This window comes from Lingula anatina, chromosome 10, assembly GCF_051362555.1.
Source record: "Lingula anatina isolate TDL-2025a chromosome 10, LinAna3.0, whole genome shotgun sequence".
Classification (NCBI taxonomy): Eukaryota; Metazoa; Brachiopoda; class Lingulata; order Lingulida; family Lingulidae; genus Lingula; species Lingula anatina.
Window position 1 is genome coordinate 18,413,766 of NC_141776.1, and position 21,606 is coordinate 18,435,371.

The following is a 21,606-nucleotide window of genomic DNA, read 5'->3' on the forward strand; positions in this document are numbered from 1 at the left end:
AATTGGGCTTGATCTCCTTTTGAATCATGAGTAAATTGTGATTTTACAAGTATAATTCAAAAATTAAATGAGATTTATTGAAATTTAATTGAAATTCTATGAAGTTTCTAATACAAATGAGAGGTCATACGAGATTTCCGTTTTTGCGAGAGCACATGCGCACGATAGTCACTATCTCGAGTGACCAGCATTGCAACTCAGAAATTTGTTGCAATTATAATACCACTATACAACAAAAGGAATATAAATTCCTTATATGTTTCTCAGATAATATAAAAATTATCTAAGGTGTATTATAAAAATCAACCCATAAATATGGTTATGATTTTTTACATGATAACATAAGTTATCTTAGGTTCATTATAAATATCAACCCATAATTGTGGTTTTACATGTTTCTATGTAAACCAGGCACTCCCCCCCCTCCCCCTTTTTTGCTGTGGAATAGGGGAGGTGGGTTGGCGTATGACCTCTCATTTGTATTAGAAACTTCATAGAATTTCAATTAAATTTCAATAAATCTCATTTAATTTTTGAATTCTATTTCGTTTCCATACAAATGAGGTCATACGAGATTCCCGTTTTATGCGAGAGCACATGCGCACTTGCGCATATCTTCACAGTTCGAAGCTTGCTGGTCACGAGAGCAAGTTTAGCTCAAAATATAATACTACATAACTTTTCCAATTATTCAACCTGCTTTAGAAAATTCTTTCCCTTAAACAGGTTTATTGTAGTACTTAGCAAGCTTTGCTTGAAAATCATCAAGCTGCTTTTAAGAATATCATATACGGGAAATTATGCTGCTGACACTGCTGCAGCTTGGGTTGAATGAGCCTTAAATGATTCTTATACACATGCTTGGTGCATCAACATCCGAATCCATCTTGATATTGTATCTCTTGAAACGGATGAATTAAGGCTTTCAATAACTAATAATTTTTTTTTTTCCTACTTTGCCATTTATTAATGGTTTTGTCCATTTATTAATGGTTTTGTTCTTTTCAAATATTCTTTAACACATATCAATGTATGCAATCCCCTATTTAGGGGGTACCATAAAAATGTAAATGTTATTGTACCAACACCTGGTCTTGAACTGTTTCAAAGTTTCTTTGATTTTAAATAAAACAGTTTTTGTGAAGTTCTAACTCTCTGAACTTCAATAAATGCACAAAATCTTTTTGTGCAGATGTAAGAGACATGAGGATGATAAACTTCATTGAAAAAAAAAAAAATCTTTCAATGATAACTGTCTTACTGGTGACAGTTTTCTTAAGTTATGTTAATCAATTGATACATGTCAAACTTTCTGATATCTGGGTGCACTGGGTCAGTGTTAAAAACTCCTTTCAAGAACCATATAATCTAAGGATGTCTCCCAACCGTCGAAGCAACAATGCCAATAGTTGTTGATAATGCATATCTAGCAGTGTCTATAGCACTGTTATTTGAGCCATCTTCATAGAGATGTACTTAAAAGTCTAGCACATTGCTGTAGTTGGTCTATATTCAAAACGACCTTCACTTTATTTGAAAACATTCTTCATTTTTTAATATAGACTGAATAGTGGTTTTTTGCACATGCTTTAAATAAGATTTTACATGCTTTAAATATGACTTCAATAGCTTTCTCTGTAATTCTATCTGACTTGACAGTTTTCGTGATACTTTGCATGCCAAAAATTTCACACAGTCTCCTATTGGGTGTGTCACCCCTTTCTGGTGAGAAAAGATGTTAATACTGTTGTTGTTGGCAGTAAAAGAATAGGAATATCTTCTAGTGAATATTTCCTTTAAATTAATTGAGCCATGCTTGCGTCAACCATAAAGGTATCACAACTTAAGCATCTGCCTGATCTTTCCCAGAACTTCTTGATTATCCTGAGCATCAGACTGAAAAGGAGGAATACATTCTCCTAAGATATCAAAAACATTGTTGTATTCAGTACCAGGTTCTGGTTTCCAAGCAGCAAATATTCCTCATTTGCTATTTGATCTTGATCTTATAAAATTTATATGTGGCATAGCTAATATATCTGTCACTTTTTAAATACATAATATTTAGTGACCATTCAGTTGTAATATTCACATTTCTTGATTCCTTATATGCCTTTACATTTTATATTCCAGGCAAATAATTAGCAGTAAGCCATATATCATTTTCAATGTAATGATTTTTTTTTTTTTCCTCTATTTGTGATACTATTTCATCACAAATTGATCATGAGGATTTCAAAACCTCACGTGTAATATATGCAACTGCAGTAGTATTATCATATCTTTCCTTCGATATTTTGAATTAAGGCATGTAATGCCATTTTATAACAAGCAATTCAAATGCATTAAAATTATCATGACAGAATAAAATTCTTCAGTAAAGAATCCACCAATTCTCATATTTCTACATTCATCTAACCATGCTAAAGGAGAAGCATTCGATTGAATTTCGATCTGTGCATTGCCATGATAAATTTTACATGTTGCATATAAAAATATTTCTAGACCGCCATTCTAGGTCTACTTCCTTTATCTGTAAAATCCATTACAGCTTCATAATCATCTTTATTTTCTTTTAATGCTTTAATTTTTCCTCTCTCTAGTTCCTATAATGCAACTGTCCATAACAGACTCGTGCAAACATGACATTGATATTTTTCTAATATTTTTGCTGTGTCTCTAATAGATGCGTCATCTCTTGTTATAAAAACATCAATCTTTTCTTTATGTACTTCTTTCTTTTTTGTTGGCAAGTTGCACAGTCATGTTTTCAGAATTTATTTTCAAATCCCAAAATACAATTTCTTGAGTTGGGATTTATTATAATACAAACTTTTCTTCATGGATCAAAACCCCACAAGTTTTGAAAAACTTGACAGCTTCTTTCACTGCCCAAAGACATTCATTTTCTGAACTATCTAGTATATAAATGTCATCTACGTATGATATCATACTATTCCTTTCCTTTTTAATGTTGCACATAATGGCTTTCATAAGTTTTAAATGCTCCAGAACATCTGAATAGCCACATTTTAGGGCAGAATGTATGATTTATTTCTCCACTCAAATCTGAGAAATTTCTGATGCTCTGTAAATTCTTAGCATATGATATGCATTTCTGAATCTATGCATGCCATGAACTCTTTATGACATATAAATTTTAATTGTCTTCAAAGTATCCATTTCAAACTTATGGTACTTCATAAACCTATTCAAAGGTTAAACATTAATATTATCCATCTTGTGCCATCTTTTAGGCCTAGTATATATATTGTATTGACAAATTTGTCCTCTTATTATGTGTTTCAACAATGACAACTTATGTAAACATGTTGAAACTTCTGTATCAATAAAATTTTCTTCAGATTCTTTGAATCTTATTTCTTTCATTGGTGTTGTCTGTTTTGGATGTAATCATCCATAAACGTCAATCTTAGACTTATAACAGTCTGTAACACCCAAGCATCAGAAGTTAACAATTCCCACTGGAATATTCTAGTAGCAATGTTATGTTGAAGACATACTTTAAATTTTCCTTCAACACTTCTACATCCAATGATGCTGAACTTTTTGCATCCTATTGCCTGTGAAAAGTCCTAATATGACCTCTATTAGTGCCATTTCTTTTGCACATCCATTGCTCTAAGGAAATATCTTCCCCTAGCTCACATGATAACTCTGCTTCCTCTGGGAGTCCCAGAATTTGATGGACCAGTGTCTTAGACACTTGATAATTCATTCTATTTCCATGTAACTGATTCTTTTTACTATTTCATCCCCACCAAACCTATTGGTACCTGGGATGGAATTTTCACATAAATGTATATGTATAGTTTATCTATGTGAGGTCTTAAAACCTCTTCCCTTCTTGAACAAAGTTTAAAGTTTGTGCAACTAAATGCTCGAAATGCATTCATAGCATCATAAAATAATTCTTCAAAATCTTCTTCCAGATTCTTTAGTATATGAATCTCATTTACTAATGAGTTTGTTTATTTCAAGTGTCAAGGAGAAATCACCCTTTTAACTAAATGTTCACTCTGTGAAACCTTCAATCTTATGATTCAGCATCATGACAGATGCTAGGCCATTTCTCCCTCATTTATTATTATTGGTTTCAAACCTTCACAGTTAGAAGGAGTCAATTTTTCATCATTTTCCTGGTAAAATTATTCCTCTAATTTATTTTCATTATTATCATTTATCTTACATGTATCAACTTCATGGGCAGCGTCTGCCATATCAACCAGTAATCTGAATTCTGCACTTCACTACTAGTAAATACTGATGTGTCATCAGAGATTTGCTCTTCACTACTAGTAAACACAGACGTGTCGTCAGATATTTTCTACTACTAGTAAACACAGACGTGTCGTCAGAGATTTGGTCTTCACTACTTGTAAACACTAACGTGTCGTCAGAGATTTACTCTTCACTACTAGTAAACACAGACGTGTCGTCAGACATTTACTCTTCTTAATAAACATGAGAAGGATATTCATACCTGATTTTGTTTTGTAAAATCCTCCATTTGCTTCTTAATATTACGTTTCATATTCTTCAGTGAGCCAGTTATTTATTCTAATGCTGCACTGATTTTCCCACCACAGTCGTGGCATTATCGGTACTCGTTGACGCGCCATTTTCATTTCTCTCATTAACGTTATTCTGCGTCAATGTTTGATTCCGTGTTAGAAATTGTGATGCGTCACCACTTCTTTTGACTTCCCGTCGGAAGATTTTTGTGGCCCTGCGGCATTTTGTAACTTTTGGTCTATTTCCGACCTTATCAGCCATAGTATTCATTGAGTTTTGTGCCGCTCTCTGGCCTCACGTGCTGTGCTTGCTCGACAAGAAACCGGAAGTGAAGATATGCGCAAGTGCGCATGTGCTCTCGCATAAAACGGGAATCTCGTATGACCTCATTTGTATGGAAACGAAATAGAATTAAAGCAATAATAACTCTTCCTTTGAGATTCAAAATTCTGCAAGAAATACATTGTAAACAACGCATGGAAATATATTCTATTGCATTTTACTACTAAAACGGCTGTCATTGTAGTAAAACTAAAATCTGTGCTTGTCAATAGGGCTTTCGATGCCTTTCTTCACGGTCGTCAAGGCAACCTTCGCAAATGACATTGGGGTGTCACGCGGATTCTTGCGTTCATTCGAGACCAAAATATCATATGGCGCCAGAATTGCACACATTGTAGATTTAATTGCATTTGATATCGTGTGACTACGGTAAAGTCTTGAAAATTTCGTCGCTTAAAAATTCATTAAAATTTTCATTTTCGTAAATCCGACTAATTTTTCAAAAATTACGTCTCCCCGACTAGTTGGTATGACGAAATTGTCAAAACTTCGACTTTCGAGCTTTTATCCTTACCGGCTTTTATCCTTGTCCCTCATTTATTGTGCGATATTTATCACTACTTCCTAAGTCATTTCCTGGTGGTAAATAATAATCTATTTATTAGTGCATCTCAATAAAATCATATTAATTTACTCGAAAAGTATGTTGAGAATTGTCTTTTCGGTAACAAACATACCTCTTGATAGAGGGGAGGGATCAAGATAAGCCTAATTGCAACCTTGCATTATAAACTGGGCGCGGCCTATGTAACAAATTACGCCCTTGCCAACGTTTGTTGCATGCAGGGCTTTTCCCAGGATTCGGTGTCAGGCCTTCTAAAATTACCATCTGTAAGTTCCTAAAATATTAATCCAAATTTTCCAAGCGCCGTGAGCGGGGAAGCGGGGGGGCTTAAAGATAAAATGAAAAAAAATTTTTTTTTAAAATCCAGAGGGGGTGGGGGTGGGTAAAATACTGATCTCCCACTGACGATCTTCCACGAACAAAGTTCCTAAGTCTCTTGAACTAATCTGAAAATTGCATTTTATTCTTGCTTACATCGCAAACTATCTCCCGATGAAGACATGAAAATTGCCTTCCCGTCTCGCTCAATCGTGAACGATCTCCCTCTGATGATCTTACACGAACAAAGTCCTGCCAATATTACGCGAACGATTCTCCGCTGAAGATATGCCGTGAGCAGGGGAGGTAGGGGTTAAAGATAAAATGAAAATATATATTATTTTAAAAATTCAAAGGGGGAGGGGTTTAAAATAATGATCTCCCGCTAACGATCTTCCATGAACAAAGTTCCTGAGTCCCTTGAACTAATATGAAAATTGCATTTTTATTCTTGCTTACATAGCGAACGATCTCTTTCCGAAGATATGAAAATTGCCTTTTCATCTCGCTCGAATTGCAAACAATCTCCCACTGATGTTCTTATGCCAACGGAGTCTGCTACAAATATGATAAAAATTACCTCCTTGTCTTGCTTGGATTGCAAACGATCTGCTGACGATGTTACACAAACGATTCTCCGCTGAAGATATGAAAATTGCCTTCTCGTCCCATTTGGATCGCGAATGATGTCCATGTTTATGAGCTAGGTGATCATTAAATGGTCTTAAATTGCACACTGGACATGAATAGAAGTGACAGATACATTTCCCTTCGAGATAATATCTTGGTTTTTTCATTGTGTCTTCCTCATTTAGGACAGCCATCGATAACAATTATGGTGTTACAACTGACAAAGAGCCTTTGACTTCTATTTACTGGCTTGGAAACGCACCTTAAGCCAGGTAATAATAATGAAACTAAAGACAAAAGGCCGACGTACCCGCAGTTGAGAACGGGAATTCACATCTAAACCATCTATATTGTGAGTAACCTCTCGCAGGGGCGCACTATTGTTCCTATTTCCCATTGAGAGTGTTATTGGCAATGATATCCTGATCGTATTATTGTCTTGAATCAACTGATGCATTACCTTCATGTTTGAGCTGGACAACGCGGCCATATTAGGAGACGATCTTTTCAAAAATTATCGAGTACCTCATTTTCAAGGTCGACGAAGTTTTCAAAGTGAAAAAATTACGTCAGCGGAAAATCATCTGCCGACGAAATTTTCAAGACTTTACCGTATGCAATGTCAGAGAGGGCTCCGTCAGTTAAAATCTCTTAAAGCAATAATAACTCTTCCTTTGAGACTCAAAATTCCGCAAGAAATACATTGAAAACCACGCATGGAAATATATTCTATTGCATTTTCCCACTAAAACAAGTGTTATTGTAGTAAAACTAAAATCTGTGCTTGTCACTAGGGCTTTCAATGCCTTTTTTCATGGTCGTCAAGGCATCCTTTGCCAATGAGGTTGAGGTGTCACGCGGATTCTCGCATTCATTCGAAACCAAAATAACATGGCGGGAAATGCATTGATGCAATCCTCAGATGTAAGTTGCGAGTTTTTGTACAGTGCATTGGATAACGAAAAGCCCAGAATTGCACACATTGTAGATATAATTGCATTTTGAGCAATAAGATAAATATATCTTATGAATCTTATATTAGTGTTATATAGTGTTGTTGTTGTCTGCTTTTCCCGTGGTTTTAAGTAGGTCACCAGAAACTTTCGCTCGATATCGCATGACTATGCAATGTCAGAGAGGGCTCCGTCAGTTAAAATCTCTTAAGAGATTTTAACAAAAAAAGTACATTTAGGAAAAAACCCTGGATTAACTTTGAATGCAGGAATGGGGTCGGGAAAATTGCCGTTTTTTTCAGGAAAATCGTATTTTTGGCCAAAACGAAGAGTTATTATGACTTTAAGAGAAAAAACCAAACGTTTAGGAAAAAAAACCTTGACTAACTTCGAATGCAGGAATGGGGTCGTTGACCATTGGTAAGTACGGGAAAATTGCCATTTACTCCAGGAAAATCCAAATTTTGGCCAAAACGAAGAGTTATTATGACTTTAATAAATTAATTGGTCTGTTCTGAACTTTCAGTTCAAATACCCAATAACCTTAAGTAATGAGATGTCTAGTTATGCATTACTTAATCAAAAATAAAGTAGCTAACTCTCTAAAAGTGCATAAAGCATATGGCAATCTGCACTACACTTTACATTTAAATGTAAGGCCACATTCACATGGCTCAACTCAATGTGAATGCAGCCTAATGTGTGTAATAGATTCTACAGCACCCAGACAGTAATAACATAATTCAAAGAGAAACAACTTATACTTACTCATGCATGTAATGTGTAGTTATATACAGCAGTATTTTCCTGGGTGACTTCAAGGGGTTACTAAATGTAAACCTCAATGATATTCCTATACTAAGCAGAGAGCAATCTTCAATCAACTTACAAGTCACTCCTTGTCCTGCTAAATCTGATAAAATGTAAAATATATGTTATATATCAGTTGTGAATCCAGGATTATTTGAAGGGGGTGGGCAGATGCAAAGCCACCCCCCCCCCCCCCCCCCCCAACCGTCAACATGGCGTTAAAGGATGAATGGTGCAATTTGGTATGGTTTAGAACTATGATTGAGCTAGTCAAAATTCCAATTTGAAGAGGGGACCAGAAATCCAAGGGGACCCCCCAACTCCCCCTCTAAATCTGCCACTGTATATTCAACTCCAGATATACATGCATTTCATTGGAACATACCTAATGTATTCAATTTAAATTATTGAATCATATTGAATTATATCATTTACCTCTCAAATGTGCTTCTTATTAAGTAGTAAGTGATATATTAAATAATTTACATTCAACAATATTACCTGCCTCCAACATCCATAGGATTGGGAAATTATTTCTTTACAATAACTTTGTGACATGTTGAATGTCCATAAACTATTTCTTAGTTCAAAGTATTAAACTGAGTTATACTCATCTCCACAAACCTTGAGATAGTTGTTCTACCTCTTTTGTGTCTCTGCTATCATAAACTATGGACACATCATATTCTATATCTTCCCCTGGAAATACACAAGTTAGTTACTTATCATACTCATCTTGCACACACCTTGATTGACAGATGTAGCCAAGATCCCATTTGCTCTCAGCAGATTATCACAAGGTCCACCATGTCTAAATTATGTCAATTCCAATTCATATTAGATATTCATTACTAGGCAGATATACCCATAGTTTTAACATATTTTTATCTCCTCAATAGTAGATAATACATGTAGATCTGGTGGAGCATTCCCCCCTTCAAACAGCAAATTTGCCTTTTGTGTTTGCATCTGGTGGTACAACCTATGTGGAAAAACTAGCCAATATAGAAGTGATATCAAACCATCAAACTCAGGGTGACAAGTACATGTATGGTAAGCTGACAGAGATGTTACTGTTATAGACAACATTTTAATACTCAGGGATATTACCGTTGATCCTCATTGACAAATGTTTCAAAAATCCTTCCTTTCTGCTATCTATGGGCATCAAATATCTCAAGGGCAAAGGTAATTTTCTCTGTTCTTCACTGGTGATGTCTCCATACACAGGGATGACTTGCTTTTGCTGTGACATTGCTTCATGCATTATCCTTTCTGCTTCATACCTCCAAAAAGGACAAAAATAAAGGACCATAATTTATGTGAATTTTGCCATATTAAAAGGTGTGTGTGTGAGAGAGATGGACTTTTTTTCAAAATTCAATGACAAAAGCAAAGAACAAACACACACACACTAAAAAAACAGTAATAATCAAAGTATTCAGAAGATACCAAGAATACACTAGTCTTAAAACATGCCACATACAACAAATAAAACATAAACAATTTTTTTTCTGGAGATAGCATAACTTTCTTTCAAAAAGCATTGTTATTCTGCATAAATTTGGCTTGATCCCCTTTTGAATCTTGAGTAAACAATTATTTCACAACTGCTATTAATAAATTAATTTGTCTGTTCTTAACTGTCATTTCTGATGCCTATAACACTGTTGTTAATGAAATGTCAAATTATGCATTACTTAAATCAAAAATAAAGTAGCCAGCTCTCTACCAGTACATATAGCATATGGCAATTTGCACTACACTTTACATTCAAATATAAGGTGTGTAATAGATTCTACCACATCCAGACAGAAATAACAAATTTCAAAGAGAGACAACACCTAGCTTATACTTACTTTTGCAGATAATGTGTAGTTATATACAGCAGTACACTCCTGGATTGTTTCAAGGCATAACCAAACATATCCTCTACTCTATTTCTATGTAGAGGGTTACTTTCAATCAACATACAAGTCACCCCTTGTCCTGCTAAATCTGGCAAAAAATGTAAAATATGTTATATATTCAACTCAAGATATACATGCATTTCACCGGAACTTACTCAATTTAAATTAACTGACAATGTCATATATATATATCATTTATCTATAGAGGGTGCTTCTTATTTACTGGTACACATAAGTAACTTACATTCAACAAAATGACCTGCCCCCAACATGTATGTGATTGGAAAATAATTTTTATACTATAACTTTACATGTTACATGTTGAATGGCCATAAAACATTTCTTAGTTCAAAGTATTAAAATGAGTTATACTATTCTCCACAAACCTTGAAATAGTTGTTCTACCTCTATTTCATCTCTTCCATCATAAAAAATGGAAACATCATATTCTATATCTTCCCCTGGAAATACACAAGTTATTTACTTATTATACTCATCTTGCACACACTTTGATTGACAGATATAGTCAAGATCCCATTTTCTCTCAGCAGATAATCACAAAAGTCTGCTATGGGATGATTCAATATACTAAGACTCAAGTGCTAGCTAGGCCACAACCTAAATATGGCAGACCTACAGTACATGAAAGGAAGACTGCTTAATCCTGTAATAGGCTCTTTGCCTCTCACACGCCTCCCCATCATTGTCCCTGCAAGGGCACAGTTATTAAATCGTCCTATGTCTAAATTAATTATATGTCAATTCCAATTTATTCACACAAATGATATCACTTCATAAAAACAAACATAGTTTTACTTTTAAATAACAAAATATTCAGAATATTTTAGTGATTAATTACAAGGCAGACATTCCCATAGTTTTATAATGTTTTATTTATCTCCTCAATAGAATATTTTCTGGTGGAGCATCCCACCCTTTCAAACAGCAACTTTGCCTGTTGTGTTTGCATTTGGTGGTACAATCAATGTGGAAAAACTAGTCAATATATCAGTGATATCAAATTCAGAGTGACAAGTACAAGTATGGTAAACTTACAAAGACAGTTACTTAAATAGATGAAATTTTAATACCCAGGGATATTACCTTTGATCCTCATTGACAAATGTTTCAAAAATCCTTCCTTCTTGCTTTCTATTGGAGTCAAATGTCTCAAGGGCAAAGGTAATTTTCTCTGTTCTTCACTGGTGATGTCTCCATACACAGGGATGACTTGCTTTTGCTGTGACATTGCTTCATGCATTAACATTCTCACTTCATACCTCCAAAAAGGACAAAAATAAAGGACCATAATTTATGTGAATTTTGTCATATTAAATGATGTAGGAGAGAAAGACATTTTCAGAATTCATTGACAAAACGAAGAATTGACATAGAAAAAAAAAACAGTTTCAATTAAAATTCATAAATGATGCCAAGAATACACTCTTACAACCTACCACATACTACAAAAAATATATTTTAAAAAGTTTTTTTTAAAGATAGCATAAGTTTCTTTCAAAAAGCATTCTTATTCTGCAAAAATTGGGCTTGTTCCCTTTGGGTTCATCATTAAACAAAAATTTCACAATTAACTTCTATTAATGGATTAATTTGTGTGTTCTTAACTGTCATTTCTAATGCCTATAACACTGTTGTTAATGAAATGTCAAATTATGCATTACTTAATCAAAAATAAAGTAGCCAGCTCTCTACCAGTACATATAGCATATGGCAATTTGCACTACACTTTACATTCAAATATAAGGTGTGTAATAGATTCTACCACATCCCGACAGAAACTAGAGGATCAGAGAGGCGATACCGCCTCCCAATATTGTACCACCAGCTGGAGCAAGCGCATTCGTATAGACCCCCACATACACAAAATAAGGGACACAGCCACCAGTCTTTTGCTTGACAAGCTGTAAAAATGAAATCAACAAGAATTTTCAAAATATGCAAAAAAAAATATCAAAAGTTCATCAAAAGGTAGGTCAAAGGTCAATTTCACAGTAAGATTGCCAGTATATGACTTCCTATTCAACTTCAAAAGTAACTTTGGACCTATCTCTGCCAGTTTGGGAGATAAAAGGGAAGCAAACTTTGCAAAGTTCAGTTCATGGTGAAAAGTAGGTCAACGGTCAATTTCAAGGTCACATTTAGATTGCTAGTGTATGACTTCCTATTCTAGTTCAATAGTAACTATGGACCTATCTCTGCCAGTTTTGGATATGAAAGGGAAGCAAAATTTTCAAAGTTCAGTTCATGGTAAAAAGTAGGTCAAAGGTCAATTTTAAGGTCACATTAAGATTGCCAGTGTATGGCTTCCTATTCAACTTCAATAGTAACTATGGACCTATCTCTGCCAGTTTTGGAGATAAAAGGGAAGCAAAATTTGCAAAGTTCAGTTCATGGTGAAAAGTAGGTCAAAGGTCAATTTCAAGGTCATATTTAGATTGCCAGTATATGACTTCCTATTCAACTTCAATAGTAACTATGGACCTATCTCTGCCAGTTTTGGATATGAAAGGGAAGCAAAATTTGCAAAATTCAGTTCATGGTGAAAAGAAGGTCAAAGGTCAATTTCAAGGTCACATTTAGATTGCCAGTATATGACTTCCTATTCAACTTCAATAGTAACTATGGACCTATCTCTGCCAGTTTTGGATATGAAAGGGAAGCAAAATTTGCAAAATTCAGTTCATGGTGAAAAGAAGGTCAAAGGTCAATTTCAAGGTCACATTTCGATTGCCAGTGTATGACTTCCTATTCAAGTTCAATAGTAACTATGGACCTATCTCTGCCAGTTTGGGAGATAAAAGGGAAGCAAAATTTGCAAAGTTCAGTTCGTGGTGAAAAGTAGGTCAAAGGTCAATTTCAAGGTCACATTTAGATTGCCAGTATATGACTTCCTATTCAAATTCAATAGTAACTATGGACCTATCTCTGCCAGTTTTGGAGATAAAAGGGAAACAAAATTTGCAAAGGTTAGTTCATGGTGAAAAGTAGGTCAAAGGTCAATTTCAAGGTCACATTTAGATTGCCAGTATATGACTTCCTATTCAAGTCCAATAGTAACTATGGACCTATCTCTGCCAGTTTTGGATATGAAAGGGAAGCAAAATATGCAAAGTTTAGTTCATGGTGAAAAGTAGTCAGGCGGCTCAGTCCAAATTTTATCCAGAATTGTGCAAAAGATGATAACAGCATGAAATTTTCCACGATGAATGACCATTGGGTGTTTGTCAACCCCCTGATCCAAAATAGATGAACACCCAATGGTTATTCATCGGGGAAAGTTTCATGCTTTTATCATCTATTGCACAATTCTGGAAAAAATTTGGACTGAGCCACCTGACTATACCGTACTGCACATTTTGCTTTCACCACCAATATGTACCTTTTGATAGCGTAACTCGAAAACTGTTTGGAATACAAAAAAAGGGAGACCACCCCCAGTGTTGGGCTTTACATGCTCTACAAAATGCAAAAAAGAATGGGTCTCTAGCATTAACGGTTCCCGAATTAGAGACAGTTTTCAGTTTTGGCATCTTATGGCCGTTACTCCAGTGAAAATGCACCGATTGACCCCAAATTCACAGAGATGAAAGATGACCTGAAGGGTAATACTTTCCAATAATATTATTGGTTAAGTCTGTGTGGTGTCTGAATAACAGGGCAAAAAAATTTTTTTTCATAAAAAATATTATTTTTTTTGAAAAATTTGGCCCGTTTGACCTTGAAGTAAAGGTCAAAGGTCAAATCCAAGGGCATATTTGAAATCTACACATATGACTTTTGGAAAGCCGTCTGTAGAAATTTTTCCCATAACCCCTTCCGTAGGGTAGATAATTAGCATTTAATTTTGCCATTTTTGGACAAGGGTGCATTGCAATGAGTGCCACACCCAGACCCCAATACCGGCAAAGCCCAAATTTTACGTGGAACGAGCTGAGATTATAGGTGACCTAAATCCAAGAGACGGGTACGGGGGCCCTTACCGTCTAGGAGGAGAAGCGGTAACGGTAGCCGTCTGGCAGAGCCGGCGGAACGATCCGGACGAGACCGAAACCATGTGTACTGCCAGCGCTAACGCTGGTGGTACAATAACAAATTTCAAAGAGAGACAACACCTAGCTTATACTTACGCTTGCAGCAGATGTGTAGTTATATACAGCAGTACACTCCTGTATTGTTTCAAGGCATAATCAAACATATCCTCTACTCTCATTCTATGTAGAGGGTCAATTTCAAGCAACATACAATTCACCCCTTGTCCTGCTAAATCTGGGAAAATGTAAAATATGTTATATTTTCTACTCCAGATACACATGCATTTCTTTAAAACTTACTTAATGTATTAAATTTATATTAAATGTAATACAGATTATTTACCCGTAGAATATGCCTCTTATTTAGTAGTAAGTAATATAATTAACTTACATTCAACAATATGACATGCCTCCAACATCTATTGATTGGAAAATAATTTCTTATCTATTTCTTCATTGTCACATGTTGAATGGCCATAAAACATTTCTTAGTTCAAAGTATTAAACTGTGTTATATTCATCTCCACAAACCTTGAGATAGTTGTTCTACCTCCATTTCGTCTCTTTTGTCATAAAAAATGGACACATCATATTTTTCCCCTGGAAATACACAAGTTATTTACTTATTATACTCATCTTTCACACACTTTGATTGACAGATGTAGCCAAGATCCCATTTGCTCTCAGCAGATAATCACAGTCCACCAGGTCTAAACTATGCCAGTTCCAATTCATTCACACAAATGATATCACTACATAAAATCAAGCAGAGTTTGACTTTTTAATCACAAAATATTCAAAATATTTTAGTGATTAATTACAACGGAAGACAGACATTCCCAAAGTTTTAAATGTTTTATTTATCTCCTCAATAAAATATTTTCTGGTGGAGCATCCCACCCTTTCAACAGCAACTTTACCTGTAGTGTTTGCATCTGGTGGCACAATCAATTTTGGAAAAAAACTGGTCAATATATCAGTGATATCAAACTATGAAACTCAGGGTAACAATTTAGTAAAAGTATGGTAAGCAGACAGCGACAGTCACTGTAATAAACAGTATTTTTAATACTCAGAGAGATTACCTTTGATCCTCATTGACAAATGTTTCAAAAATCCTTCCTTTCTGCTATCTATGGGTATCAAATGTCTCAAGGGCAAAGGTTCTATTCTCTGTTCTTCACTGGTGATGTCTCTATATACAGGGATGACTTGTTTTTGCTGTGACATTACTACATACATTATCCTTTCTGCTTCATACCTCCAAAAAGGACTAAAGTAAAGGCACATAATTTATGTGAATTTTGCCATATTAAATGACGTAGGAGAGAAAGAAAGCATTTTCAGAATTCATTGACAAAACGAAGAATTGACATAGAAAAAAGTTTCAATTAGAATTCATAAATGATGACAAGAATACACTCTTACAACCTACCACATACTACAAAAATATATTTTAAAAAGTTTTTTTCTAAAAATAGCATAAGTTTCTTTCAAAAAGCATTCTTATTCTGCAAAAATTGGGCTTGTTCCCCTTTGGGTTCAACAGTAAACAATTATTTCACAATTAACTTCTATTAATGGATTAATTTGTGTGTTCTAACTGTCATTTCTAATGCCTATAACACTGTTGTTAATGAAATGTCAAGTTATGCATTACTTAAATCAAAAATAAAGGAAGCCAGTTCTTTATCAGTGCATATAGCATATGACAATTTGCACTACACTTAACATTCAAATATAAGGTGTGTAATAGATTCTACCACATCCAGACAGAAATAACAAATTTCAAAGAGAGACAACACCTAGCTTATACTTACTCCTGCAGCAGATGTGTAGTTATATACAGCAGTACACTCCTGGATTGTTTCAAGGCATAATCAAACATATCCTTTAATCTCATACCATGTAGAGGGTCACTTTCAATCAACATACAAGTCACCCCTTGTCCTGCTAAATCTGGGAAAAATATAAAATATATGTTATAATTTCTACTCCAGATACACATGCATTGCAGTAGAACTTACTTAATATCTCTAATTTAAATTAACTGACAATGTTATATATATATATATATATATATATATATATATATATATATATATATATATATATATATATATAATTTATCCATTGAGGGTGCTTAATTCTTATTTACTGGTAAAGATAAGTAATATAATTAACTTACATTCAACAATATGACCTGCCTCCAACATCATCGTAATTGGGAAATAATTTTATACTATAACTTAACATGTTACGTGTTGAATGGCCATAAAACATTTCTTAGTTCAAAGTATTAAAATGAGTTTTACTCATTTCCACAAACCTTGAGATAGTTGTTCTACCTCCATTTTGTCTCTTGTATGATAAACTATGGATACATCATATTCTATATCTTCACCTAGAAATACACAAGTTATTTACTTATTATATTCATCTTATATACACACTTTGATTCACAGATGTAGCCAAGATCTCATTTGCTCTCGGAAGATAATTACAGAAGTCAACTGTGTCTAATTATTATGCCAGTTCCAATTCAAGATTCAAAAGACACCACAAAACAAGCTAAGTTTGACTTTTAAATCACAAAGTATTCAGAATATTTCAGTTATTAATTACTAGGCAGATATACCCACAGTACTTTTAAAAAATTTTTTTATCTCCTTCATAATATTTAATGGTGGAGCATCCCACCTCTTCAAACAGCAACTTTGCTTGTTGTGCTTGCATCTGGTGGTATAACAAATTTTGAAAAAAAAAAACAAGTCAATACATGAGTGATATCAAACTATCAAACTCAGGGTAACAAGTACATGTAGTAGGCTTGTTAAGGACCAAAAAATGGCCAAATGCTCCATTTTGTAGTACAAATGTCTAACTTGGCATAAATGTTCCTTGGGCCAAAAGAAAATTTTTTATCCAAAGAGACGCCCTCTATCGATACATTAATTTTGTGCCTCAAATCCAAGATGGCCGCCACCCGCCATTTTGAAAGTGGACATAATTTTGCTATTTTATGTTGAATTTTGAAGCGTTTGGTCTAACTATACTTGATATATTTATCGATTCCTACTATTTTGGGGGTGCAAAAGTCATTTTTGATGTTGTTATGGTGATAGTAGGTGATTTGAAGGAACAAAGAGGGTGTTTTAAGTGCTTACCAAGATATGTGTGAACGCTGCAAAACCATGGATATTGATAACCCGTATTCAAATATATCTCAATGCAATTTTTTGTTATATACCATCGCTATTGGACTATATTATGAGCAAAAAAACACATTTTTACCATTATGGAGGCCATTGTGGCCGTTTTATCCCTCAAATCCAAGATGGCCGCCAAAAACCATTTTGAAATTGGGCATAATTCGCTATTTTGAAACTATATGTATTACATCTTTGTAAATGAGAAATACGTCGTTTTATATTATTTTCTGGTGCAGAATACATTATCTGTTTCATGAAATGTGAGTACAATCTATTTTAGCCTCCAAAATCAATATGCATGTAGGGTTAAGTTGTCAAATAGACTTACATGTGCCATGTAGTCTAATTAGTACAAAATGTTTTATTAAATCCTAAAGAGCTTGAAACAAGCGTCAGAGACCAAAATGTCTCAATTAAAGGTAAAGAACACATACTTGGTGCTTTGGAGACAATTGGTAGCCATTTTGATCCTCAAATCCAAGATGGCCGCCAGTCACAATTTTGAAATACGGGTAAGGCTTAACTCATCAATTTGAAGCTATTGCTCTTACACTAGCATGTTATACATCGTTTCTTATCATTTGGGTTGTAGAAGTCGTGTCTTATCTCTTCTGAGATATAATACAAAAAGAAAATATTATAAGGCTCCAACACCAATACAGGCTTACGTCTTCACCTTCGCTTGTATACGTCTTGAAGTCAAATTTGTGCAAAAATATGTTATATAACAATTATAAAATGGTTTTGCCAGACATAGATTAAGTGCAAGAGACCAGCATGGCTGATTCGACTTTATGGTGACTACTGTTAGCTATTCTGTTGTTCATTTCCAAGAGCCTGTCACTATTTTAAAATGATGGCATAATTTACCTTTTTGAGCTGTTGGACTTTCATATATGATCGTAATACATCAATTGTTATTATTCTGGAAGTACATAATTAATTTCCGGTGTTATTCTGGTGACAGAGGATAATAAAAAGGCATAAGGTGTTTTAAGATGATTCCAAGATGAATTTTCCTGTAGTTGTCATATACTGTAGATGTTTTGTGCTTGTTCGTCCATTGGAAACAATGAGAACTATGTAGTTGCCTTATGGATTTCTATTGGTACATGTAGTGAGATGACTTGTCTGGCCAAATTATGCTAGGAATGATCACTGGCACTGTCAACTAGGAAAAGAGGCTGCTTCCTCGACTTTTTTGCTTTATCCCTCTTGCCTACCTGCGCATGCGCAGCTGCTGCTTTCAAGTTGGTTTTGCAGATTCCTTCTTTTGTGTAAAGATACCACTTTCCTCTGATGCAACATGTTCTCATGCATTGATGTTTCTCTGGAAACTGGATTTTAATATATTGTTTAGCTGTTTCTCATAGGACACTAACAAAACCTCAATTCTTACTGGCTGTTGTCTTATTGGCCTACCAGAGCTGATCATGCATTTTTTTTTTTTTTTTTTTTTTTTTTTTTTTGCTGTGCTGCTGGATGATTTTGCAGACAAGATCTGGAGCTATTTCAAAGCAAAGTTTATTAGCTTGTCTTTCACGGGCATTTTCGCATCAATACAACTAACCAAGTTCCATAGTATTATAAGACAACACATTTTTCACCCTTCAAATCTTCTGGACTATATTTAACATGCAAATGCAAGCCCCAGTGACTGGGACATAAATGTACATGTGGCTTTTTGGTTCACATTGACCAGTAAAAGATTAATAATATAATACTGCTTTGTATATATATTTATTGCTTACCTTTAAATTATTCAGTATCTTTTAGTGGATGGTCACTTAAGATAAATCTAGATGATATATTTGAGCATATGGTTCGGGTTCCACATTTTTGTAACAGACTCAACGAAACTCATCTTGGAATTTATTTTACAACCTTATATTACGGTACCTTTTTATTATCTTCTGTCACCAAATTAGCACCGTAAAATTACTTTTGAGTCTCCATAATAGTACCATTTTACCTAATACAAGCCCACAGTTCAAAGGTTATAAATTACACCAAATTATTAAAATAGCGGCATGCAACCAACACTTGGTTTTGATCAAAATAATGGCTAACAATTATCCTCATGCGGTGAAAGATGTATTATTTTGCTTTAATTCAGCCATTTTGTTTGCTGACACTTGTTTTATAGATCGGGCAAAAGCAGTTTTGTACTGATTGGATTACTAATTGTACATATAAACTGCAGGCCCATGCGGCGACTGAATCCTATATTTATTTGGAGGCTTATAAAAGTTTCTATTTACATTTTAAACCGAAAATGCATACTGCACCAGGAAATAATAAAAAAAATGACGTATGGCACGCTTTTGAAGGTGTGATACATGTAGTTTCAAAATGGTGAATAATGCTCAATTTGAAAAAGGCGTATGAGGGTCATCTTGGATTTGAGGCACAAATTTTATGAAACAAATAATGTATTCTGCACCAGAAAATAATATAAAACGACATATTACTCATTTACAAAGATGTAATACATGTAATTTCAAAATAGCGAATTATGCCCAATTTCAAAATAGTTATTGGCGGCCATCTTGGATTTGAGGGACAAAACGGCCACAATGGCCTCCGTAATGGTAAAAATGAGTTTTTTTGCTCATAATTTAGTCCAATATGGATAGTATATAACAAAAAAATTGCATTGAGATATATTTGAATACGGGTTATCAATATCCATGGTTTTGCAGCGTTCACACATATCTTGGTAGGTACTTAAAACACCCTCTTTGTTCCTTCAAATCACCTACTATCACCATCACAATATCAAAAATGACTTTTGCACCCCAAAAATAGTAGGAATCGATATATATATATCAAGTATAGCTAGACCAAACGCTTCAAAATTCAACATAAAATAGCAAAATTATGTCCACTTTCAAAATGGCGGGTGGCGGCCATCTTGGATTTGAGGCACAAAATGGCCACCAATTGCTTCCAAATGATCAAAAAAGGGTTCCTTGTCCCTAATTTAGTCAGGTTTAATAATCTATACATGTTTCTAGGCCAAAAATTAATGGAAATATGAAATATTATATATTTTGGCACATAATTTGCATAATTTATGCTAATTAATGTATCGATAGAGGGCGTCTCTTTGGATAAAAAATTTTCTTTTGGCCCAAGGAACATTTATGCAAAGTTTGACATTTGTACTATAAAATGCAGCGTTTGACCTCTTAACAAGCCACTGTAATAAATAACATTTTAATACTCGGGGATATTACCTTTGATCCTCATTGACAAATGTTTCAAAAACCCTTCCTTTCTGCTATATATGGGTATCAAATGTCTCAAAGGTAAAGGTAATTTTCTCTGTTCTTCACTGGTGATGTCTCCATATACAGGGATGACTTGCTTTTGCTGTGACATTGCCTCCTGCATTATCATTTCTGCTTGCAGCTCCAACAAATGACTAAAATAAAGAACCACAATTTATGTGAATTTTGCCATATTATTATTTGTGTGAGAGAGAGAGAGAGGGACTTTTTTTTCAAAATTCGGTGACAAAAGCAAAGAACAGACAAACACACACACACAAAAACAGTTATAATCAAAGTACACAGAAGATGCCAAGAACACACTAGTCTTATAACTTACCACATACTACAAATAAAACATAAACAATTTTTTTTCTAGAGATAGCCTAAGTTTCTTTCAAAAAGCATTCTTTTTCTGCAAAAATATGGCTTGATCACCTTTTGAATCATAAGTAAACAATAATTTCACAACTAGTATTAATGGATTAATTTGTGTTCTTAACTGTCAGTTCTAATACCTATAACAATGTTGTTAATGAAATCTCAAGTTATGAAATACTTGAATCAAAAAAATTAAGTAGCCAGCTCTCTACCAGTGGCAATTTGCACTACATTCAAATATAAGGTGTGTAATAGATTCTACCACATCCAGACAGAAATAACAAATTTCAAAGAGAGACAACACCCAGCTTATACTTTTGCAGGTAATGTGTAGTTATATACAGCAGTGGCCTCCTGGATTGTTTCAAGGCATAACCAAACATATCCTTTAATCTAATTCCAAGTAGAAACCCACTCTCAATCAACAGACAAGTCACCCCTTGTCCTGCTAAATCTGGGAAAAATATAAAATATATGCTATAATTTCTATCCAGATACACATGCATTGCAGTAGAACTTACTTAATATCTCTTATTTAAATTAACTGACAATGTTATATATATATATATAATTTATCCATTGAGGGTGCTTAATTCTTATTTACTGGTAAAGAAAAGTAATATAA

General features: G+C 34.3%; 1 protein-coding gene across 2 annotated transcripts in view; it reads right to left on the bottom strand.

Moving 5' to 3' along the window:
* Positions 1-21,606, bottom strand: part of LOC106160267 (uncharacterized) — a 116,663-nt gene that overhangs the window by 24,088 nt on the left and 70,969 nt on the right. Inside the window, exons 12-24 of one of the 2 annotated variants that reach the window (XM_086998252.1) lie at positions 21,297-21,435; positions 20,568-20,755; positions 16,446-16,520; positions 15,937-16,075; positions 15,202-15,389; positions 14,648-14,716; positions 14,213-14,351; positions 11,169-11,344; positions 10,451-10,525; positions 10,014-10,152; positions 9,265-9,440; positions 8,779-8,853; positions 8,113-8,257 (exon numbers count right to left, since the gene is read on the bottom strand). In XM_086998252.1, coding sequence (XP_086854378.1) covers positions 8,113-8,257; positions 8,779-8,853; positions 9,265-9,440; positions 10,014-10,152; positions 10,451-10,525; positions 11,169-11,344; positions 14,213-14,351; positions 14,648-14,716; positions 15,202-15,389; positions 15,937-16,075; positions 16,446-16,520; positions 20,568-20,755; positions 21,297-21,435 — 1,723 coding nt within the window. The remainder of the gene's footprint in view (positions 1-8,112; positions 8,258-8,778; positions 8,854-9,264; positions 9,441-10,013; positions 10,153-10,450; positions 10,526-11,168; positions 11,345-14,212; positions 14,352-14,647; positions 14,717-15,201; positions 15,390-15,936; positions 16,076-16,445; positions 16,521-20,567; positions 20,756-21,296; positions 21,436-21,606) is intronic. The other variant, XM_086998253.1, reaches the window with a different exon arrangement.